At 38.0% G+C, this 26,254-nt stretch overlaps 1 protein-coding gene across 2 annotated transcripts in view; it reads right to left on the reverse strand.

The window, feature by feature from the left end:
* ZCCHC7 (zinc finger CCHC-type containing 7) overlaps positions 1-26,254 on the reverse strand; it is a 220,129-nt gene that overhangs the window by 46,302 nt on the left and 147,573 nt on the right. The window contains exons 3-5 of one of the 2 annotated variants that reach the window (XM_040962891.1): positions 3,647-3,690; positions 1,829-1,954; positions 124-294 (exon numbers count right to left, since the gene is read on the reverse strand). In XM_040962891.1, the coding sequence (XP_040818825.1) occupies positions 124-294; positions 1,829-1,954; positions 3,647-3,690 (341 nt within the window). The remainder of the gene's footprint in view (positions 1-123; positions 295-1,828; positions 1,955-3,646; positions 3,691-26,254) is intronic. The other variant, XM_040962892.1, reaches the window with a different exon arrangement.

Raw genomic sequence — 26,254 nt, forward strand, 5'->3', positions numbered from 1 at the left:
CCCAGAGGAACAATAGTTTTCTACATTACAGAGTAAACCTTGCTTTCGGTAGGCTGGCAGATATCCATAAACGGGAATCCTGCCACCAGTCCCTGAGCAAACAGTTACACACGGCATACTCACATCCGCATAGTGGCCCAACATGTCACATCGATCACATCTTTTTCTCCAGGAAGATCTTCCCAGACATCTGTGAGTGGAGGACATAGGCAAAGAACAGTCTAAACAAAAGCGCGCTGGACAGGAATACTGGAGGTGTCCTCTCTCGGAGCACAGGCAGCAGGGACGGACTTTCTACACAGCAGAAAAACAGAGACATTTCTGTTCAGTCTCAGGCGGTGAATGATTAGCGTTTCCTCTTCTAAAACGTTAGGTGAAACAATATTCCCCAATGGAGCCCCAAAGAAAACCAAGCCTTAAATCTAACTATAACAATTGAACAAAATCTTTGAAATCAGAGGTTTAAAATGAGTTATTTTTATCCTGTAGCTGCCAGAAAGGCTTATCTGCATTATCGCATGGCAACCCTTCTTAAACTTTGTCTTACAGGACTATTGAAAATAGAAAGTGTTTAAGAAGGAAAGTAAAATGAAGATCTTAGGAAACTCAATCATAGGCAGAGCAATGCAGAAAAGTCCTGGAAAAACAAAAAAGTAACAAAGATAAAAACAAACAAATAATGGGTCAATTGGTTAATCCTCCACCCGTGAGCATCAACATAACATATGGGCACTGGTTCATGTCACAACTGCTCCATTTCCCATCCAGCAAACTATTTACAGCTTGGGAAAGCAGTGGAGGACAGCCAAGGCCTTGGGAGCCTGTACCCATGTGGGAGACCCAGAGGAGGCTCTTAGGTTTGGATCAGCTCAGCTCCCTAACCTTAATGATCATTCAGAGAGCAAACCGAAAAATGAAGATCTTTCTGTCTCTCTGTAAATCTTTCCAATAAAATAAATAAATAAATCTTTTTTAAAAAGGCAAATATACAGAGAGGAGAGACAGAGAAGATCTTCCGTCCGATGATTCACTTTCCAAGTGGCTGTCACAGCTTGATGTTGAGCCAATCCGAAGCCAGGAGCCTCTACCAGTCTCCTACGCAGGTGCAGGGTCCCAAAGTCTTGGATCGTCATTGACTGCTTTCCCAGGCCACAAGCAGGGAGCTGGATGGGAAGTGGGGCCGCTGGGATTAGAACTGGTGCTCATATGGCATCCTGGCGTGTTCAAGGCGAGGACCTTAACCGCTGCGCTATCGCTCCGGGCCCTATAAAACTTTTTTTTAAAAAGAAAAATATGAATACTGTCAAGAATCTGAAAGACAGTCACTTTGAAGAGGAAACAAGTAATGGAAAAAATGCTTGTTAATAACTTATTAGATGTTAGAGAACGTCTAAGAGTTTTAGCTCTGTGTCGTTTCAAAGATTAACATACCTACTTAACATAATCTCCATTGATAAACATTTAAATTTCTCTAGCATAATTTTCGAACAACAAAAATTATCCTAAAATAAAACAGGCTGTCTGTTAAAATAGAAGGTTTAGAAATGAAAAGGGCTCAGGATCAAGACTGAAGACATCTCATTTTACAGATAAGGAAACAAAGGTACAGATCATGGCATAACGTGACCAGCATCAAACAACTAGAGTACAGTCTGAAGTTGAATCCACACTTTTGACTCCAAATTCTCTGTTCTTTGCTGAACAGCAGACTGTGACCTATTTGGAATTTAACAACATATGTATCACAAAAGGTTTGAAATCTAAAGTTGCAGCATTCTAACATTTTTATTTTGAACATACGTAAAGAAACATTACATATTTTACATACTTGTGGTAACGGGCAGTTTTTTGATAAATGGCCACATTTGTCACAATTTCTGCAGGTAACATTTTTGTTGACTGAATAGTATCGGGGAGTCCATCTTCCAGAAGCTCTGTTATTACCTATCTGTGCCTAAAGGGGAAAAACAAAAAGAATCAAAGGAAAAAAACCCAGTTTCATTCTGTTAAGTAATAGTCATCCATTCTCTTTGAAAGACAACTTAACTGTGTGTAAAGAAACATCCAATTTCAAGTCAGTACCCTTTCCTTGATAAAGCAACAGAACCAACAGTCAAGTTTGGCCAATTTAGAACTCAGCAATAGGACATTTTCTCATTCTTGCTGACTCTCACAAAAAGGTAAAAAAACACAGAGTAATGAAGCACTTCTTTTTTGTCTGCCCTATTGATTATTCTTTTACAATTTTCTCTAAGATTTTCTTTTGCTTGTATTTTTTCTGCTTTGTACAGACTCAGAAGGTGTACTGATATACATTATTTAGACGTTTTGTTAGCATTCAGAATCAAACCTGTACTCCCAAAGTTGAACCTTAAGCATAAATACAAAAATCAAACAAAACCTTTGAAATAAGAGCTTTAAAATAGTTATATGTATACTGTAGCTGCCAAGAAGGCTTATTTTAGTTCACATCCATTCAGAATCAAACTCTGTCACGCTACTAACTCATATGTCTGAAAGTACATCAGAGGTGGATGTTTAGTACAGTAGCTAAGAAGCTGACTTGGAAAGCAAGCAACCCACACCAGATTGCTGAGGTCAATTCCTGTCTCCATTGGGTTCCAGTTTCCCGCCACTGCAAACTCTGGGAGGCAGCAAGTGTTGGCTAAGGAACCTGGGTCTCTACCACCCATATGGAGACCAGGACTGGGTTTAGGGCTCCGAGCTGCTGGTTAGCCCAACCCAGGCTGCTGCAGGGATGTCAGAGTGAACCAGGGAATAGAAGATGTTTCTCTTTCTATTAGCCTTTAGATAAATGAAAATAAATGTACATTAACATTTTGCTGAATAAGAGATCTGCTTGCTTTCTAGTTAAGTGACAAAAGTTTTAAAAATTTACCTTTTCTAGCCTTGTGAAACTTCATAGCTACCAAACACTTCCCTTCTTTCATAAAGCACAGGGTTACAAAATTGGAAAATTTCTAAAATAGAGTGAAATGATTTCTTTCCCAGAGTTATTTTTAACATTCATTTTGCCTACACAGTGACTCAGTGTTGAATTGTCCTATATCACATAGAATATCTAGTATATATATATAAACTCAAACTGTGTTCTTTCCTTGTTTGCCAGAGTTCTATTTTAAAAGCTTTCAATTTCTGAACATTCTACTGTACTGCCTTAGCAGCTCATAAATAGATATACTGTAACTATCAGAACTTCTACCAAGTTTTAAAACCATTCTTTTTCAAAAGAATCTGCCACAATTAAGGCTAATAATTGACAAAGATAAACACCTGCTGCATTCTAAATATAGACTAACCATTTCCTTACACTGAAGAAGCAGTTATTTCCGCGACTCATGTTTAGTGGTAGCAGGCCGTAAGGGCTGTCAGGACTCACCATGGCAAAGAAAGGGAAAGGCAACCAAGTTATCACGGCTACCAAATGATTTAGAAAAGTCAAGGACAAACCAAGTTTCCAAAAAGCTAAATCACTCACATATTAAGAGCAAACATCTCCTTATAAGCGACCCAATCCACAATCAATTAAAAACTTTTATTAACCTTCCAAAAGTTATTATAAAAGGAAGCTATTAATCAAAGAAAATTCTTAACTGATTATTCAAAGCTTCAAAACTTATTTTACCTCAATGTCTCTGTCACTGATGAACCAGTTTGCGCTGTCTTCTCCTATAAAGAAATAAAAATATTACTCAACCTTGGCATCTTTAAAATACTTAGACACAGATAACAGATGATTTGATTTGTTATTATTCAAGTTAGACTCCAAAGGCACAGCAAGAATGGACTGAAAGCCTTACACTTTTATCTTAGCACTGGTATTAGTTGAGTGCTTCTTAACAAATAACCTCCGAATCTGTTTCCTCAGTTGTGAAAACTGGGATAATATTTTTTCTATATTCTGTGAGAACCAAACAAGATCCATAAAAATGGTTTGATGATCACCAAAATATATACAAATTAAAAAAAAAAATCAGTGATGAAACCTAAAACCTGAGCAGATGTAGAAGGAACTCTCATTTGAACTCTGCTTAACTGACTAAGGCAGGTTTCACAGAGAGGCCTTGACCATGACCCTCCCGCTGCCTCGAGGATGTGTTCAGTCATGAAAGCGAACGGGTTACCTCATTTACTCCTGTGATTCCGTAAACTTTCTTTCTTCTTCCTTTTTCTTTTTCTTAAGCTGGCATCTAAGACTTTTCCTCTCTAATCCTCCAACCTCATGAGCAATGTTTCTCATTACTGAGTGCTCCTGCACCTGGGGATAAACCTGGTCTTTCTTCCAGCTAAACTGCCCATTGTCAGTTAACTTCTAGCTGCCCCTCCATAGGTATCGAAGTTGGCAGAGCAAGTTTTTCCTCCCCAAATCAGCATTAACCATGTTCACAGGCTGTCCATTCTAGGTGACTCGAGTTTAACAACTACAACAACAGAAAAATTCTGAAGCCCATACTAGTAGCAGTAGGAATCCAGCACTGTATTTCTTTTAAACATTAAAAACAGTGAAACAAAGAACCAAAAAGGGAGGCCAACTATCCAGAAGTCACTGACTGATCTAAAAATATAACTATAAAAACCAGGAGCTACAAAATGTTACATTTTCCTGCATCAGCTGTTTTGTACTCTGTACTCTGTCCTTTTACACAAACCTGCAATGGCTGCTATTCCTTCAGCTCGGCCATGGCAAGCAAGAAAGCACTTACAACTAATGCCAAGGCTAAGGTGTCAAAAAAGAATTAAAAAACCGTGTTCCCAAAGCAGAGATTTCCTCCTTCCTCCTACCTTACCACTTTCCTCTATCTCAAAACACAAATTGAGTTTGACTTATTTCTTTGAAAGGAGTTTTCAAGAGACATGAAGCAATCTACATTTTCCAAGGCCCACCAGGAGAAAGTCTCCAGAGATACATTTGAAAATAAAATAGTTTTACTAGAAGAACACGGGGCTGCTTTACAAAAAGTCCAATTCTTAGGAAAGCAGAGATGCTGTGCTGCTGATTATTTTCTTCGTAAAATCTGAAGGCTGCATGTGTACACTGAGAGTGGAGAATATATTCAACAGCAGCAGACTTTGGTCCTTCATCACCACCATTATTCTTCCACTCAAAGAATCCATGTCGGGAGCATGCGTTGAAGTGCCTGTATTTCAATGTCCTTCTTCATGAAAATGCAAAACGGCCATGTGAAGTTACTTAATTATGAAACTGAACCAAACAGTCCTTAAGAAAATAAAATGCCAAATGCATAAAATGTAAAAAAAACAACTCTGACCACCAGTCAAGCCCTACTAAATTTACACATGAACAAAGAATAGTTAAAAGGAAGGAATAAAAAAGGAAGACCTACTCCATTTACACATTTTGGGTAATTTAACAATATTTCAGGTTCAAATTTCATAAAAAAAGCAATACCATATCCCCCCCACTCAGGAATTAATCAAAGGGCATAAAAAAAGCAGGTCTCAAATCTATGCAAAAGAAGTACTACCCTGGTGGCAAATAAAACAGGAAATTTAGGCTTACCACAAATTTTTAGGGTCCAAGTTTTGCCTGCCCCTGGCAGTGCCAGTGTATTGCCTGATTTTTCTCTTTGTTGTATGCTGTTGGTCATGCCTGATCGCCAAAGACCCAACTAGGGGTAGGCTTGCAGAGGTCCCCTGTCAGATGATACTTCCAGGATTCTCCACTTGATTACATTCTGGGTTTGGGTCCTGAGTGCAAACCTGAGATCCACTTAATCCTGCCTCTAAGTGTGTGATGTTGGACTGACTACTTAGCCTCTCCCAGTCAACATCTTACTGGGTGGGATGATATGGCATCCGTGATGCCTTCCAGCACGGTTGCTGTGATTCTGTCTGCCTTTCTTTTTGTTACTAGAATCAAACACATTGTCACTTAGTCCAGTTTGCTTTGGTGCTCCAGGCCTTAAAGACCACTTCCCACAGGGCCAGGAGCACTCACCTTCCATGTATCCACCACCTCAAAGACAATGAGGTGTGAAACAGAACTGCCCTCAAGTGGAAACTTCTGACTGCCCCAAGGATGGCTGCTCTCAACTCTCAGCTACTTTGCAGCTTGCTCTTGCTGGTATCTGGGATGGTGACTCTTTCCTTGCATTAACACCAATCCAGTTTAACAAACATCTGTTAAAAGATGACAAGGAGTGAAGTGCTGGAGGGTAAAAGGGGGTGAACAAGAGCTTAAAGCCCGGAAGAAGACAAGGAGGCAAACTTAAGAGAAGACAGAGTAAAGTGACAGTTAGCTTAGAAGACTAGATAATACCTGAATTTAAGAAAGGGGAGGGGGAGTCACAGAAGGCTGAGCCATAAAGGAAACTATTGAGCTACAATTTACATATAGTAAAATGTACCCACAGAAAAAAATACAGTGTGATGCTTTTTTGACAAACTTACACACCTGTGTAACCACTACAGAAATCAAATGTAGAACATTTCTGTCATCCCAGAGTTACTTGGTGCCCATTTGCAGCCAGTCCCACACCCAAGGCAACCACTCATTTGCTTTCTGTCCTGATAACATTTGTTGCACCATTTTGTGACTCTGAACATTTCTGAGATTTATTCACGCTCTTGGGCAGTAGTTGTTTGTTCCTTTTTCCTCTTAGAGCGGTTTCCATCACATGGGTCTAACTTGACCTGCTTGGCCATTAATCCTCTAAATATTTGGGTTGTTGCCATATTGGGGGCAATTACGGATAAAGAATCAGTAATAAATGTAGCAAAGAAAAAAGAATTCTCTTCTAATTGACATTAGTTTCACATTTCTTGGGAAAATACCACAGAGTACCAGTGTTGGATATGGTAAATCTCTCGTTTTCTTTAGGAGACACTGGCATGGCCAGATTAATGTACAGCGTGATAAGCCACTCCACTTAATATTAACAACCTGCTAACGTGCCCTCATAATGTGCACCTGGGGAAGCAGAGGACGGTGACTCCAACAGCTGTGGCCTAGTTCCTGGCGCTCACCTGACTCGGCATATTTTGTTGTGGAGTGAATCAACAGATGGAAAATCTCTGTATATCTCTGTCTTACAAATATGTAAAAATAAATAAAACCTAAAACTCTTATTTTTTAAGATTTGTTTTTATTTGCAACACAAAGAGAAGAAGAGACAGAAAGATCTTCCACCTGCAAAATTCACTCCCAGAATGGCTGCAACGACTAGAGCTGCACCAATCTGAAGCCAGAAGCCAGGACCTTTTCCCTGGTCCCCCACACAAGTGCAAGTTCCCAAGACTTAGGACATCTTCTGCTTTCCTAGGCCACCAATAGGAGCTGAATGGGAAGTAAAGCCTCAGGGATACAACCCGGCATCCATATGAGATCACAGTGCATGCAGGCAAGGACTTTAACCACTAGGCACTGCACTGGGCTGAAAATTTCTGATTTGGTTCTTACAACCAATCTAAAGCTAAATTTAAAATGCACTGTCATAGTTATAAAGCTTTTGGAACTTTCATACATGGTTATAGAGATGTAAGATGGCAAATCCATCTTACGATGGCATTTTAAGATCCATCTTAGGATGGCCAAGCAGATCAAGTTAGACCCATGTGATGGAAACCGCTCTAAGAGGAAAAAGGAACAAACAACTACTGCCCAAGAGCGTGAATAAATCTCAGAAATGTTCAGAGTCACAAAATGGTGCAACAAATGTTATCAGGACAGAAAGCAAATGAGTGGTTGCCTTGGGTGTGGGACTGGCTGCAAATGGGCACCAAGTAACTCTGGGATGACAGAAATGTTCTACATTTGATTTCTGTAGTGGTTACACAGGTGTGTAAGTTTGTCAAAAAAGCATCACACTGTATTTTTTTCTGTGGGTACATTTTACTATATGTAAATTGTAGCTCAATAGTTTCCTTTATGGCTCAGCCTTCTGTGACTCCCCCTCCCCTTTCTTAAATTCAGGTATTATCTAGTCTTCTAAGCTAACTGTCACTTTACTCTGTCTTCTCTTAAGTTTGCCTCCTTGTCTTCTTCCGGGCTTTAAGCTCTTGTTCACCCCCTTTTACCCTCCAGCACTTCACTCCTTGTCATCTTTTAACAGATGTTTGTTAAACTGGATTGGTGTTAATGCAAGGAAAGAGTCACCATCCCAGATACCAGCAAGAGCAAGCTGCAAAGTAGCTGAGAGTTGAGAGCAGCCATCCTTGGGGCAGTCAGAAGTTTCCACTTGAGGGCAGTTCTGTTTCACACCTCATTGTCTTTGAGGTGGTGGATACATGGAAGGTGAGTGCTCCTGGCCCTGTGGGAAGTGGTCTTTAAGGCCTGGAGCACCAAAGCAAACTGGACTAAGTGACAATGTGTTTGATTCTAGTAACAAAAAGAAAGGCAGACAGAATCACAGCAACCGTGCTGGAAGGCATCACGGATGCCATATCATCCCACCCAGTAAGATGTTGACTGGGAGAGGCTAAGTAGTCAGTCCAACATCACACACTTAGAGGCAGGATTAAGTGGATCTCAGGTTTGCACTCAGGACCCAAACCCAGAATGTAATCAAGTGGAGAATCCTGGAAGTATCATCTGACAGGGGACCTCTGCAAGCCTACCCCTAGTTGGGTCTTTGGCGATCAGGCATGACCAACAGCATACAACAAAGAGAAAAATCAGGCAATACACTGGCACTGCCAGGGTCTAAATGCTAGCGAATTAAAGATAGGATTAAGAGGAGAGGTCATGTTTATAAGATGCAAAATAGCCTCACTGTCACTTTTTCCCTCACGTTCACTTAATTTTTCATCTAGATTAAAACAACTTTTACTATTACAACTTTTATTATTGTACCTTTGTATTCCATAATTATTTCCTTACTTTTTCCCCATTGTTTTATCTTAGTATCAAAGTCCTGCTTTGCCCTGAAGTTCTTCAAGGTCATACTTTCGGCAGGTATGCCTACATATGTATCCTGGAAACACCTGAGTGTTTTCTTATTCAGCCATTTGGAACTAGGACTTTGGTTCTCTAGTTCCTTAGTGTTTCCACTTATTTGTTTATAAGCAAAGAGGATCACTCTCAACGTCACTGACACCTCGACGTTTCACTGAGTTATTTCTACCTTTGAATTTCCCAAACACCACAGTATGACTGCTTACTTATCATAGGCAGTTATATTACTGAGTCAATTAATAACATTTACAACTGATTTTCTTCCAATAAAAGTAGTTCCTCCAAGTGCAGCTTTGGTCCAAAAATACCTTTTCTATTTCTTATGCCATTTTCTTTTCTAAACTTTGTATAAACCCTCTATTTATTCTCTGTATCATAGTTCTCCATGGACTTAGGTCACATTTACTTTATCTATTTAGTCATCAGCACAATATCGGGCATAGTTTGAAGCACATCAGAAAATTATAGCAAGAGACTCAACATGCAAATGTACATTTGTATGAATCATCACTATTCACTGGTTACATAAGACAATTAAATAATTTAATGAACTATTGTTTACAGTAAAAGGTGGGTAAGATAGGTATTCATTGGTAGGGAAAAATGTGGGGAAATTTTATAGTAAGTAACAAAAAGGGCATTAAGGAAAAAGAAAACTATTCCATTGTTGAATTTACAATAGTGTGATGAACAGGTTTTACACAAACTACAACATTCATAATCATGCCTGTAACTAGCCAGTGTTTATGGATTATAGGTAACAAAGGCAGAGCTGCCAGACATTTATGCCATATCCTTTTCTCAGCCTTACACCACAGCATCAGATACCCCTCTGGGATCTTCTCACTTCTAATAAGCAACTGAACCAGCCACAAATGAAGTTACTATTCCCAACTTCATCAGCAGCATCTGTTATTTCAACGGCAACTTCTGAAACATACACAATGAAACATTCAAATCCCCTGAGAGTTAAGCTACTTTATTCACTTGCATCTTCTCAAATTGTTCTTTCTTCTGTCATGGTTTACTTATATTTACATTGTTTTATTACAACAAGGGGTACAAAACTATTTTAGTAATTAAAAACTTGTACTGTATAACTGGAAATAGTCTAAATAAAATACATTTAATAGAAGAATTTGCAAGCATCAACAAATTCATCTTCTTTTAAATCACATAAAATTTACCAGAAACAATCTTTATTTTTAAAATGTGTGTAAATGATAAATGGGGATTTAACGTTTCTTTTTTTAGAGGTGAAGGAGGAAGAAGAAAGAGGAAATAAATACAGGTGTTTAGCACTGGGTTCTATAGAATTCTTACAAAAGGGTTCACATTTAAGACCTCTATCTATCCTCTCTTGCTCTGCCCCTGAGGTTCAATAAAGAAATCTTTATAACTAAGTGGCTCATTTTGAAAAATTTTTTAAAAGACCCTCACATTATATTAAGGAACAGAGAAAATTACCAATACAAAGTCAATACGATGAAATAATGAAGTTTCTATTTATTTATTTATTTATTTATTTGAGAGCGAAGGTGGGAGGGTGAGTGAGTGAGCAAGTGGAAGCATTACTGTTAGTAGTTTCTGGTCGACTCCCCAAATGCCGGCAATCATCCCTAAGCCAGGACTGTATCTAGGTTAAATGCTCAGTTCCCGGGAATTACTTTTCCTTTAAACATACATAACACTGACACCTACTTGCTATCTCCACCCCAGGTAAGAAGCAAAACAGAAAACAGCCTATATGAAAATTTAAAAATATCTGTAAAACAACCAACATAAATAAACACACTGAAATTTAATCAGGAGATTACTTTTGAAACAAGTCAATGCAAAAAAAAAATTTTCCTTAGGCTATCATTTTCTGGGGAGTCAGATTTGCTTCAATCCTCTTTAGATCTTAGGTTAAAAAGGCTCAAGGTTGTATTTGCAACTGTTATGACACATAACAAATATTTGTATTACAGGCAATGCAAGCTTAAGATAACCCAAACAAAACTTATCTTTACAAGTCCCGTTGAAAACAAACAAAATCTCTTCTGTTTTTAGTAGTGGCTCAAAACACACATTTACTTTCCTTTTCACCTAATGTTTCATTTCCATTATTCAACCACTCCAGGCGTTACAATTCCATAGAGCACTAGTTCAAAATGTCTTTTCAAGCAACTACTTTTGGTTCCCTTCCACTCATCACAGCTCACTTACCACTCCAAATCTGAGGTTATTGTGGTGTCTCAGTGCCTTCAACTTCATTAGATATAAACAAGCTGGATTTTGTCTTTAATATCACATTTTATTAACTTTATCAAAGTAACATCCGCAGTTTTACAATAACTAGTATTAAAATATTACACATGAGGAAAAAAAAATGCACAAAAATTTTCCCCTACCCATTACAGCATGCATTGTGAAGGGATAAGTACTTATAAGTTTTTAACTATCTATTTTGACATTTACTTGGATTTTTCTAAATAATGTTCATTCTGGTATTTACTGACGTATCTTTCAAACATTAATATATATAAATTCCTAATAAATCAAATAATAGTTCTTTAACAACACTCTGTCTGGCTTTTCCCCCCTTTCTGTTCTCTATTCTCTGTTCTTGTGTATCTTAGTTTTTCTAAATCTAATAGCAGCATAATTGTTTCATTTACTTGGCCTGAAAGTGTATTTCAATCAGGTCAGCCATCAGCATTCGCATCCTTCAAAGGCCAAGTTTTAGTCATCTTAATATCCTCACAGCCTTTACATTACAGATGGGTTGTATTAGAGTAGAAATAATAGTTATCAACATTAATCATAGGAGCTTAAAGGGCCTTGTTAAAAATTTAAGACACCGCACAAATAATTTATAGGAAAATAAAAGAAATAATGAAAAATAACTATCAGGAACCTTAAGAACTCAAACATAGCAAATTCAAATTTTCATTTCAGATATTCTTGTTTCTTAAGCCAAATATACTTTAGATGTACATTCTAGAATGCAACTAATTGCTCATCAGCTGTCGTGTATGAACTGGAACCACGTTCATTTTGCAAACATTTATATCAGATTTAAAATATATCTCTTCCTTTAAAACCGTAAAACATTTCCTCTTTTATAAACATCCACCAGAATAATCAAACTAAAATTCTTATAAATTTCTCTACTATTTTTCCTTCTCATCACTCTTATAGAGATGCTTTCAACATTTGTTCACTTAATACAAGTTACAAATCACATCAAGTGAATTTTGGCATCAAAATGTCACAAAATGTGAAAGAATAGTCACACACCCTTAGCCAAATTAAGAATATGCAGATTTTGCCATAATTATTGCATGATGCACACCTTCTGTTGACTAGAAGAATATCTTTTCAGTTTTGTATTTAGAAATGCTTTGTGTATTCATCAGTTCTTGATTATCAGAAAGTTCATCTACCATATCGTATGAAAAACTATAAGCTGGAAACCATAAGAGCACATCTTTCCATCATTAGGATCTAGATATTGCCACCTATCTCTCTGGAGTAATGTCATTTGTCCAACAGCAGTACAAACATCATTTGTTGATTTTCTAATTAAATTTTAGATAGAAAACATAAAGTTCTTAATTTTTAAAAAATATTTATTTATTTTTCTTGTTAAGTCAGATATACATATAGAAGGGGACAGAGAGGAAGATCTTCTGTCCACTGACTTACTCCCTAAGTTGCTGCAACGGCCAGAGCTGAGGCAACCTGAAGCCAGAACCAGGAGCCTCTTCCAGGTCTTCCATGCAGGTTCAGGGTCCCGAGGCTTTGGGCCATCCTTTAGTGCTTTACCAGGTCACAAGGAGGCAGCTGGATGGGAAGCAGGGCTGCTGGGAATAGAACCAGCGCCCATATGGGATCCCAGCCTGTGCAAGGCAAGCACTTTAGCTGTTAGGCTACTGCGCTGGGCCCAAAATTCTTAACTTTTAAACATTGTTCAATGATAGTTAAAATAATTATGACAACAGTTTTTCAAGACTTAACATATTCTTGAAAGATCATGCAATGTTTTGGGCTATACTTTAAAAAACTGAAGTACGGCCTGGCACTTTACCAAGGAGGTAAAGCTGCCATTTCTAGAGTAAGGAACCCATATGAGTGCTGATTTGAGTCCCAGCTGCTTCACTTTGGATCCAGATCTCTGCTAACATGCCTGGGAAAGAACAACAACAAAAAAGATGGCCCAACTCTTTAGGCCCTTGTACCCATGCAGGAGACCAGGAGGAAGTTCCCAGACAGACCCAGCTCTGGCTGTCCCTTGTGGTCATTTGGAGAATGATCCAGTAGGTGGAACATCTCCCCCTCTTCTCTGACCCACCTCTGTAATTCTGACTTTTAAATAAATAATAAATATTCAAACACAACACAACAAACACTGAAGTATGATGCAATAGTATGATGTGTTATCTTTCCAGGCAATTTTCATAGTTTCTGTTTTTGATTACTTTAATATTTTTTCCTGCTATTAGTATAATTTGGAAATGAATATCAACAATGCAATTATTCCTAGGGTGATGATGTAACAGCAGAGTAATTCAAACTATAGCATGAACAGGATAATTACGTTGACATGATATATTATAAAGAGCCCATATAGCACTCTGATATAGAATAAATTTTCTTATAGTAAGAAAAGGAAATTTTCTCTCTGTTCTCTAGAAGGTTTCCCAAGAAAGAAAAGTTATATAGAAACAATTCCTCCAAATAATTGTATGTTGTTAGTAATACTATAAAAAAATAAACTTAAAGTAGAATCTGGTCCAATGAACTTGAGGTACAGAGTGTTAAATTAAAAATAACTATTTCTAAGTTGTATTATTCATTCAGCCAAGAAATACTAACTGGGAATAGTACAATGTTCTATGAGGTTAGTACTTGGTGAATCAGACAGATTGCTGTCCTTGTAGAAATCACATTCTAGGGCCAGGTGCTGGGATCCCAAAAGGGAGCTGGTTCCTGTCCCATTGTCCCTGCTTCCCATCCAGTTCCCTGCTTGTGGCCTGGGAAAACAGTAAAGGACAGCCCAAAGCATGGGAATCTGCAACTGTATGGGAGACCAGGAAGAGCTCCTGGCCCTGGCTTTGGATAGGCTCAGCTCTGGCCAATGCAGTCATTTGGGGAGTCAATCAGTGGATGAAGGATCTTCCTTTCTGTATATCTGACTTTTCAATAAAAAAAAAAAAAAGAAATTACATTCTATGTATAATGATGGATTAATAGTGACTACCATATCCAGATGTGAAGATACAATGCAAGCAAGATGCATCCCTACTTCCAAATCAAAGATGGACTCCCAATGAAACTGTTGGACAAGTCTAGACAATGCGATGTTGGACTGTCTGACATTGTCTGTAACAGCAACATTAGGGCACACTTAAATAACTAACTGATGGAATATAACTTGTTAGGAAGGACTATATCACTGTAATAATATAGGGAAACTCAGTTGGGGTAAGGGAATTTTGGGGGGAATCCCAGACCCAACATAATTGTACCATAAAGTACAAAATAAAAAAAATACATAAAATACTTTGAAGAGTCAACCATAATGACTCAATAATGATAATTCCAAAGTAGAGTCAAGAAACAATGAATAAAAATGTCTAATAAAATAAAAAACTTACATTCTGATGTAGGAAAAAAGTAAGTCACAAACATTGTAACTGAATGATGCATGTTAGAGGGTCACTGGCATTTTGGGATAAACAAAAAATGTACTGTAAAACAACAAAATTTAGAGTGCTGGATAAGTCTCAATTTTACATTAGAGAAACAGAATAGAGATCACTTGACTTTTGAGTAAAAGCTTAAAAAAGATGAGAAAATTAACCATGCAAATATTTTGGAGTAATGTCATGCTAGGGATATTCCTAGACTAAATGGGGGGTGGGGATTGAAATTAAAGAAGTACTAGTTTATAAAGTGCCTTGCAGGATTCTAAGGATTTTTCGGGAAGTCACTGGAGGATTTGAGCAAAGGGATAGTATGACTTAACAAGTAATTTAAAAGAGTAACTAAAAAAAGAAATAACTCTGATGAGAGTAAAATATGAGTAGGAGAAAGCAGGAAGATAAGCAGGAGACTACTAATAAATCAGTAATAAATGATAGCACCTCAACCAGGACAGAGCGATGGATGTGCTAAGATCTCTTTTTCTACCTCTCCTTTTCTTTGTGAATCTGCCTTTCCAATGATAATGAATGAATCATAAGAAATAAAAAAATTTTTTTTCTATTTATTTGAAAGGCAGAGTTTACAGGATAGTGGAGTACAAAAAGAGATGGAAGGAGAAGGGGAGGGGAAAGCAGAGATCTAGTTGCTAGTTTACTTCCCAAGTGGTCTGAGCTGGGCATTTCTGATGCCAGACATCAAAGAGTTTCTTCTGGGTCTCCTATATGGGTGGCAGTAGGCATGTTCTGCTGCTTTTCTAGGTTCACATTCAGGGAGCAATATCAGAAGTGGACCAGCTGTGACTCAAACTGGGTCTACAACACTGACATCAGTGTTGCAGGCAGCAATTTAAATTGCTATACCACAATACCAGTGCCGATGCAAATTTTTGATTAAACCAACAGACCAGTGTTAAAGAGTCTAATGACAAAAGAATATTCAACACTCATAATGAGTAATCTATTTCCTTAAAGCATCCACTTTCATTAATTTTTAAAAATTTTATTGGAAAGGCAGATGAGATTTTATAGAGGAAAGGACAGAGAAAAACATCTTTCATCCACTGGGTTCACTCCCCACGTGGCCATAAAGGCCAGAGCTGAGAGGATCAGAAACCAGGACCAGAAGCCTCTCCGGGATCTCACATGTGGGTGCAGGGTACCAAGGCTTTTCCCAGGCTACAAGGAGGGAGATGGATAGGAAGTGGAGCAGTCAAGACATGAACCAGTGCCCATATGGGATCCCAGTGAGTGCTAGGTGAAGATTTATAGCCATTTAGCCATGGCACTGGGCCCAAACATCCACTTTTTGACATGGCATTAGATGACTTGGCATGCGAAACAGAATTATATTATTTCAGCATACAAAGTATTCAGGTTTTAATTTAGTTCCAAAAAGAATACACCTAGCAAAACTGTCCTTAAATTCAAAATACAAATATTTACCAATGTGCCCATAATAATTATTACTCCTCTTTAGATTGAGATTGCCAAAAGACAAACAAGAAAGTACAGACTATGGTAAAATTTTGTACAAATGTTCATTTTGATTCTTGAGCAAATACATTTTAAAAAATTATTTATTTTACAGGGAGAGAGAGAGATAAAGAGAGAGTAAGTGAGTCACATGTTACCATCTACTGGTTCACTACTCAGTAGGCAGGCCTGAGACGGGGAGAAATCAAGGGATGAAACTTGAACTCCATGCAGTGGCAGAAAGCTGGAGTCAAAGCCAGGAGCTCCTTCTAGGTCTCCCAAGGAAGGCCAATTACTTGGGCTATCTTCCGCTGCTTTCCTAGGCACATCAGCAGTGAACTGAATAGGTCATGAAGAGCTAGGATTCTAACTGGTGCCCAAATGGGATGCTTGCATCGCAGGCACTGGCTTTACTTGATGTGCCAACAGCACTGCTGCCAACACAGTGATTTTTTTTTTAAAAGAAGAGGTTCTTAGAGAACAACTGACAATTGTTTATGGCTTTAGTTGACTCTTCTGTGTGTGTGTGTGTGTGTGTGTGTGTGTGTGTGTGTGTGTGTGTGTATTTATAAAACCAGCAGAGTCAATACAATTTTGATTTCTGAAAAATAACAAACAGGAAGAATAATATATTCAGGTTGGTGTGGTGACACTGTGGATTAAAGCCACTGGTTGTTATGCTGGTATTTTGAGTCCCAGCTGCTCCTGTTCTCATCTCATTCAGCCCTCTGTAAATGTGTCTAGAAAGGCAGCAGACAATGGTTTAAGTACCTGGGACCCTGTTACCCATGTAGGAAACAGGACAGAACTTCTGGTTCCTGGCTTCAGTCTGGCCCACATTTGGCTATTGGGACCATTTGCGGGGGTAAAGCAGGCTATGGAAGATCTATCATTCTGCCTTTCAAATAAATAAATTTTTAAAATAAATGTAACAATGTACCCCATTTATAGGTCAAATGGAATATTTGCCTGCTCCTAACCTATAACACTATAACTGGGTTGAAGTAGGGCCAACAAAGGAAAATAAGAAGAAAGACAAGGAACAGAAAAGACAAGAGACAAGAAAAATTCAGGAAACAGAAGAAAAAGAGATATTTTGAAAGAGTATATTGGAATCTAAGAGAAGCAGTTTATTAAGCAAGGAGATATTAGCAAGGAGTAGAGACCTAGGTTATACTAAAACACTGAATTAATCATGTACTAAATGTGTGATCTGTTTAGATTTCAACTTTTTGTTTCTGAGCAGGAAAATAGACCAAAATTTATCTCTGACACAGGACCAACACAAATGGTACCTGTTTTTCACAGTTCGTAGACAAATGCAATCACCGTTTTTTTTTTTTTATTAATTTCACTATTTTTCAAAATATCCTCAAGTTCCTATTCACATTAGAGGAAGGAAATATCTAAAAAACTTTTGGTTAAAAAAAAAAAAGCTTCAAATGACAAAGAGAACAAATATGAATAAGCAGTGCATCTGAAATATTTGTTAGAAATGTAAACAGGTCATACGCTCTGAGAATAAACAGAAACCTCCATCTCAGAAAAAGGCTACTATTATTTATAATCTATGTATTATGCACTATTGAGGCCTACTACACAGGGCTTAAAGTTGGATTTTTCGACAAGGCTCACAAGTCCTGAGATTAAATACATATGAATTAAGGATATTTAATCCAACTCAAGATACTATCTTTTCATATTTAAAGTAGCTTTTCTTAAACAGGCAAAATACAAAATACATGAGCTGCTGTAGATAGTAAAGCTCTTGCAGACGTGATATAAAAGTCTATTTATTAAATATCATTTAAACTCATTCTGTGTTTTCTGTTGTTTTCAACATGTTCTGCTAGAACAATGCTTTTATGATAAAAAGCTATTAAAAAAACAAATACAATCTTCATATCTGTCACACAGCAAAAACAATCAACAACCATCATCACTTAAACAATTAGGTATAGCTACACAAAATGTGGAAAAGGTACACAATTTTTGAGCGTGTGTGTAGAAACACACATAAAGATGTATATATACAGAGAAATAAAACAGTTAAACAGTTTCTACCTGTTTTTGTGTATTCCCTTTCAGATATTGTTCCCCTTGGCCTCTGTTGCTGTCTAACTTGAATTCACAAAACTCAATGGCTCATGGTTTTCAAAGCTTAGGGCAACGTTTGCAGAACAAAGTCGCTTTCTCTCCCTCTCTCTCTTTTTTGGTGGGTACAAGTGTGGGGACCACAGGAACAGTTAAATTCATGGCATGGCTGGTCTACCACACAGTCGGGGGAATTCTTTAAATAGAGCCTGTCACTCTCTTGGCCTATCAATGGGATTTCCTTCTTGAACTGCTGATTCGTTCAGGTACACAACAGAGGAAATTTCAGTTAACCTTTGTTTCACCCCAGGGAAAAATCTGTCTGAAAGTATAAAATGAATAGATTAAAAAAAAATAAGCAGCTCAGCCACAGGGCCTTTCTCCTAGTGCTCACTGCAGCTTGAGTTAAACAGTAAAAAGGAACAGTGGAATGTTTCATTCCCAATGGAAAAGTCAAGCACAATATAGAACTTGGGACTCTAGTAGGTCAGAATTTATTTGATGACTAAACTGAACAAAATGTCTTTTCTTTTTAATAAATTTGAAAAATCCTGTTCTGATCATTTAAGAGTCAGAATAGTTTTTTTTCTTATGTTACCACCGCTTATTATAAAGTGAGGTAGCTACAGTTAAATTGTATCCTCATGAATTTTACAAAAAATTTTACAAAAAATGACCCTCAGGAACATTTTAAAATAAATCATAAGTCATAATGGGGAAATGGGAAAAACAGGGGCAAAGTAAATTAGAATCTTCCTTGCTCTTTTGAGAGTAAAAATTCAAGTAAAAAGGGGATTGAAAAAAAAAGGAGCCCACTTTTCTACTGTGACGTCCTCTGTTTTAAAAACAACTGGATATGATGGAATAGGCTATTCTTAAATTTAGATACATGAGATCCCTGAGTGAGTAGTGAAGACAAGAAACCTTAATTTAAAATTTGTTTTTCCCTGGAACTAATGTAACTTACATTACACGTGTTTTTGAACCATGAACATAAATTCAAGAATATACAATAAGCATACACTGGCTATCTGTCTTATTTCTTCTAAATCACATCTCAAGCCACAAAACCAAGAAATATCTGTGCTGTCAACAGTTTCTAAACATATTGCCACATGCAATTCTTACATGCTGAGTGCAAGCAACTAAGGCAGCTCTCAAAATCGAGTAAGATGTGATTTTACTTTGGGGATGAAGGCAATTTTCATGAGATAAAAATGAACAATTCAAGACATTCTCATTTACATTTTCTTACCAGTTTTTAAAAATGCTTTTAATCATAGCAAAACATAGAAAGCAACCTTTGTCATTTTAACCATTTGTCGGCATACAGTGCAGGAGTATTAAGTATACTCAAGCATCATGAAAATCCATTTCCAGGATGCTTTTTGTCTTGTAAAACAAACTCTACAGGTAATAAGCAACATTTTATAAACTCCTGATGGAATATGTGGTGGTATGTTCTTGTGATACTGACAAGATACCAAAGTCCTGAGAGTAGCACTAATGAAATAATATTTTTTATCCTGAAAGACTAAGAATAAATGTTTTTAACTCAAATTTGCACAAAAGGTTTAAGACAGACTTCAAAACTAGAAGAAAGCTGGAACTCTGAGACTTTAAGAACTATGCACTGGAAAAGGGATGACAAGCTCTTTATCAAAAACCAGTAACTTATGGGGGACGTTTTCCACCTACTGATTAAAATAACTGCACTCCATGTTGGAGTACCAGGATTCAGTACAGTGCCCCTGGTTCCTAACTCCATCTTTCTGATAACACAAACCCTGGAAAGCGGCAGCGGTGGCTCTAGTAATTGGGTTTCTGTCACTTACACAGGAGACCTGCATTCTTGGTCTCTACCTATGTCCGTCACCTAGTCTTAGCCACTATAAACCACAGGAGTGAACCATAGCAGAAGACCTTTGCTTCTGTCTATAGCTACCTCTCAAACTGACAAACTTCTTTAAAAAGCAATATTCTTAATTAAATACATAGAATGGTGCTCACTTCAGCACCACATATACTAAAATTGGAACAATAAACATATAGAATGCATCTTTCAATAACCAAAAGTGGTAATAATTCAACTTTTTTGTGGAGTTCTGAGTACCCTCATTCTAGAAAATAGCTCTGCTAGTAGGTTGGTTGTAGGGATCAGCCACAAAACCTATACTATATACTATATGTACATACTAAAGTTAGTGCTTGGGCCTGGTGCAGTAGCCTAGTGGCTAAAGTCCTCACCTTGAACGCGTTGGGATCTCATATGGGAATCGGTTTGGTTCATATCCCAGCGTCTCTACTTCCCTTTCAGCTCCTTGTTTATGGCCTAGGAAAGCAACAGAGGACAGGCCAAAGCCTTGGGACCCTGCACTCACATGAGAAACAGAGAAGAACCTCCTGGCTTCAGACTGGCTCAACTCCAGCTGTTACGCCCAGTTGGGGAGTAAACAAGTGGACGGAAGATCTTTCTGTTTCTCCTTCTCTCTGTAAACCTGACTTTCAAATAAAAATAAATAAATCTTTAAAAAAAAGTACTTATACCCAAAACAATTTCCTTCCCTTTAAAACTTCAACTCTTCAACAGCATTTTCAAAATGCAATGCCACATATCCAATAGTGTGAAATTAAGCAAGCCTTTCAAAATGAGACACATTAATTACCACAAAACATGGTAAAAGAACTGGGAAATATTTTCTCAGGTTATTTTCTGAAAATATGGGTCTTTTCTTGAACGGGGAATACCAGTTTGAAAGTATATACAAAGTAAAGACAGCTGTCTATGTATTTTTTAAATGAATGGATTCTGGTTATTATAATAGGAACACAAGAACTGAATCTGCTTTGCTTCTTTTTTTCTGATGGGAGAACAAAGTTTCTTACAGGAAATCCTCTGAAGTGAATGCACTGAAAATATCAAAACATTATGTAAAAAAAATCAAAGATAAAAAGCATATGAGATAAACAGGTAAGAACCCATAAAAGACAAATTTAATGAAAAAAGATTCTAAAAATCACCCATGTATGTCACTAAATAAATATTATCTAATAGAATGGTATATGGAAGTAATGATACTTCAGGTAGTCTGTATTTTCCAATCCAAGCAAACAGCGAACATTACAAACTTTATACAGATTCCTTAGCCAGGATAGATGGAACGGAGTGGAAGCTGAGAAAATACAGATGGCAGTGATGGTAACGGTGGTCTAGAGACGGAGTTCAGAAAAAGACCCCAGAGTGGGGACAAGCAGTCAGCAAAGCAGGCATCCTAGAGGAACGCACGGTTAAGACCTGGCTGTCCCACTTCTGATCCAGCCCCCCGTTCCAGCGCCTGGGAAGGCAGTGGATGATGCACCTGGCCAAAGGTCCTGGCTCCCGGCTTTGGAGGGGCGCAGTCCCAACCACTGCAGCCATTTATGAAGCAGACAATAGAAGACTGACCTCTTCTTGTGTCATTCTGCTTCAAATACATAAACCTTTAAAAAAAAAAATCTCTCAAAGTACCTTAGATAATTAGGTACAGCTCTTAGACAAATCATAAATACTATTACTGTATAACACATATCTTCTTCTAAACATGGAAGAGGACAATAGGAAAAAAACTTGAGTACAAAAGGGAAAAAAAGAATCTCATCTTTTTTTTTAAAAGATTTATTTTTATTATTTTTTCATTGGAAAGGCGGATATACAGAGAGGAAAGACAGAGAGGAAGATCTTCCGTCCGATGATTCACTCCCCAAGTGAGTGCAATGGCCGATACTATGCGGATCCGAAGCCAGGAGCCTCTTCCGGGTCTCCCACGCGGGTGCAGGTTCCCAAAGCTTTGGGCTGTCCTCGACTGCTTTCCCGGGCCACAGGCAGGGAGCTGGAAGGGAAGCGGGGCTGCCGGGATTAGAACCGGCGCCCATATGGGATCCCGGGCGTGCAAGGCGAGGACCTTTAACCACTTGCGCCACCGCACCGGGCCCAGAATCTCATCTTTGTATCAATTTCTTCTATTCAATTTCTTCTTCCCCTCAATAAAATGGTAAAAAATAAGGATGCAGATAATTAACCGCAGCAATTAGCTAATTAAGTAGCAGCAAAAATTTAAAAATACATTATCTAATGGTGTGTTAATTTCTAAATACTGGAAATTTTTGAAACTTTATTACTGACTTCTCATTTTCATCATATTTTGATCAGAGAACAACAATGCTTAGTCTTACCAAATGCACACTGGAAAAGAAGGTGTATTTGGCAATTACTGGGTTTTGTCTTCCACAGCTGCTAATTAGATCAAGGTGTATAATACTATTGTCATCTTTTATGTCCTTATTGGCGTTTGTGATCTAGCACTTCAGTCAATAATTAAGAAAGACACTGAAATATTCAACTATGATTGTGGTCTGTTGTAGCCCTTCATTTAATCCTGTCAAATTCTGTTTTTACCTATTTTGAAGGTTAGTTTCATTCTCATGCTTTTCCTGATGACATGATCTTATGTGTCTCTGTAATGTCCATGTTTGTTTCTGTCACTACGATCCTTTATGTGAAAATAAACCTGTCTGGGCCTGGTGCAGTACCCTAGTGGTTAGTCCTCACCTTGCAACTGCTGGGATCCCATATGGGCGCTGGTTTGATTCTTATTCCAGCTGTTCCACTTCCATCCAGCTCCCTGCCTCCCAGCAGTTGAGGATGGCACAAAGCCTTGGATCCTGCACCTACAGGGGGAGGCCCAGAAGAAGCTCCTAGCTCCTGGCTTCGGATCAGCATAGCTCCAGCCATTGTGGCCACCTGGAGAGTGAATCAGCAAATGGAAGATCTTTCTCTCTGTATCTCCTTCTTTCCAACTTTCCAATAATAATTTTTAAAAAGCCAATTACCTGCTACTAAAGACTACTTTTTCTATGTTTACTCTTAGCATGGTGTTCCTTTGTCATTTACTGATAAGTATATTTTAACTGTATTTTTATTTATTTTCACTTCAAATAAAAAGTAGAGAGATACACAATGAGGTATCTTCCATTTGCTGAGTCACTACTCAAAATCGCAATGGTCAGGGCTGGACTAGGCCAAAGTCAGGAGTCTGGAACTCAATTAAGGTCTCCCATGTTGGTGGCAAGGACCCAATTAATTGAGCTGTCACCTGCTGCTTCGTAGGGTGCATACTCACAGGACATTGGGTATGAGTTAGAGGAAATGAAACTCACAGGCTGCCAACGTGAGATACACCTGTGTCAGGCACATCCCCACTGCTGCACCAAATGAACATCCCTACCATGCTTTTAAACCACCCTTTTCTCTTAGACTGAATTCCTTATGTTGCTCCTTTTGGATTAATTTAACATTTTTAGGATTCCAGTATGATTACTTTGTTTTAGGATTATCTAAGTTGTACACTGTGTGTGCATGTTTTAAAAATTGCAAAATAACTCTGAAACACTCTACACAGGGTGACTGTCACGTAATTAAGAATCCTAGAACCATCCTGTTCTATTGACCTGCCTCTCCAAGTCCCTTTTACATCTATGCACAACCTAATGTTTTCTACTCTTTTTAAACTTCATGTATATTTTTCAAAAATTAAGAGGAGAAAACAACTAAATTTTTAAATGTTTCTCTTCATTCTGTCTTGAAGATATATTTCCCTTCAGCTTGAGGAATTTTTTAGTCACGCATGGTAGCCAGCAACAAATTGTCCCTCACACTTAAGAAGTCTAAAATGACTTCCTGGCATTTACTTTTGAATGACACTTCTGCAAAACACAGAATTCTGGGCTAAATGCTTTCCTTCAACTGGACACTACTTTCCCACTTTATCAAGCATTTAAAGATACTGTTCCATTGTACTTGGCTTCCACTGTTCTAAATAGGAAGCCTACTATCAATATTACTGTTTCTTTATCTTGATACTTGTAAGATTTAGGGGTGGGGCATGTCATAGTAAACTAAGCCTCTGTCTGTGGGGCCAGCATTCCATTCACATGCCTGCTTAATCTTGGCTGCTCCACTTCTAACCCAGCTCCCTGCTAATGGCCTGGGAAAAGCAGCAGCAGATGGGCCAAGTGTTCATGGGAGACCTGGAAGAAGTTGCTAGCGCCTGGCTTCAGCTCTAGCCATTACAACCACTTGGAATGAATCAGTGGAGAGAAGACCTTTTTCTATCAATCTGCCTTTCAAATAAAAATAAATATTTTTTACACGATTTTCTTTTAAGGATCGAGTCTCCTGAAAATGGACACTTCTTTAACTAAATCTGAGAAATTTTCTACAATTACCTCAGAATTTATTTTATGCTCCATTTTCCCTCTCCTTTCCTTCTGGAGTTTCAATGACGCAAACTAAGTCTTTCATATGTTGTTCAACCAGTCATTACAGTTTCTAAAACTTCATTTTAATAAGTTCTCTTTGATTTTCAGATTGAGTTAATACTGGTATTCAAGTTAAGCAGCATGTTTCATCTGCTCACTTCATCCACCAGCGGAAATTTTATTACTCAGATTTATTTTTCAGTTCTAGAATTTCTTCTGCAGGTTTATTCTCCACTGGGACTTTACTTTTGTTACTTCACTAAATTCACATTTTACATCACCGAGCAAAGTCATAATAAGAGCTTTCTGAAGATTCCAACATCTTGATCACCACAAATTTGGCATCTACAATAGCCTTTGCAGGATCCTGCCTGCATTTCTTCAGTTTGTTCATGTATCTGGTAATTGTCTACTATATCCTATACTCTGTGAATAATACTTTGTGGTGGGAATGGATTTTGTTACGGATTCCTCAGAAGAGTGCCAACATTTTATTTAAGGATCAAAGATCTGGGAAACATTTATAAAATGCAGAACTGGAATTACTTCTGTAAATTTTCCCTCATTTTCAAACTGCTATTACTAGTTTTATACTTCCCCAAATCAGTGAAATTGTAGATCTCTTTCTCAGTTGTAGCTAGCTATTCCCACCACATCAAATATTGGCTGTTCCTAGGCAAAATGTGCTAAAAATAAGAAAGTAAGCCAACACTTTCTTTATTCCAAATGTTCACCCCTCATCAGTTCCAGTCAGTTTTTGTTGGTCCCAAGTGACTTCATACATTTGATACTTAGCATCACTAATTTAATGTGCTATGTATGTGTATATATATCCACTCTACATATTAAATTGTCATGGTGCGCGGGTATTGTGGTACAGCACATTAAGCAGATGCATGGAATGCCTGCAGTGCCATTTTGACTCCTCGCTGCTTTACTTTTGATTCAGCTTCTTGTTAACGTGCCTGTAAAGGCTGAGAAAGGACCAAAATTTCGGTTCCTGCCACCCATGTGGGAAACTCACATGGATTTTCCAGGTCCTGATTTTGGCTTTGTTCAACCCTGGCTATCGCGGGTAGTTGAGGAGGGAACCATCACACAGAAGGTTAATGTCTCTGCCAGTCATATAAACAAATACTTCTTAAAAATATATGGTATGGGCCCAGCGGTATGGCCTAGCGGCTTAAATCCTCCCCTTGAACACGCCCGGGATCCCATATGGGCACCAGTTCGAATCCCAGCAGCTCCACTTCCCATCCAGCTCCCTGCTTGTGGCCTGGGAAAGCCGTCAAGGACGGCCCAAAGCCTTGGGACCCTGCACTTGTGCGGGAGACCTGGAAGAAGTTCCTGGATCCTGGCTCCGGATCAGCATAGCATTGGCCGTTGCGTTCACTTGGGGAGTGAATCATCGGATGGAAGATCTTCCTCCCTGTCTCTACTCCTCTCTGTATATCTGACTTTCCAATAAATAAATAAATCTTTAAAAAATATATATGGTATACTGTTTTGTTCAGAGTCTATTTATGAGAAGGCTTAACCACGATGGGCGTTTAATGAATCACTAGAATGAGAATTTTGGATTATCTGCTATGGTGTCTATCTTTTTTTTTTTTAAACCAACTCTTCTTTATTAATGTAATTCAGGTGAAGATTCAGTCCATATAATTGACTGCTCTGTCCTTAGTATAGGATTTGATTTGTAATAAGAGATATTCTACAAATAATTATTGAACGAGTAAATGATAAAACGGGAAAATTAAAGTCA

Source organism: Ochotona curzoniae, unplaced genomic scaffold (genome assembly GCF_017591425.1).
Source record: "Ochotona curzoniae isolate NIBS_2020 unplaced genomic scaffold, NIBS_Ocur_1.0 scaffold_3208, whole genome shotgun sequence".
Taxonomy (NCBI): Eukaryota; Metazoa; Chordata; class Mammalia; order Lagomorpha; family Ochotonidae; genus Ochotona; species Ochotona curzoniae.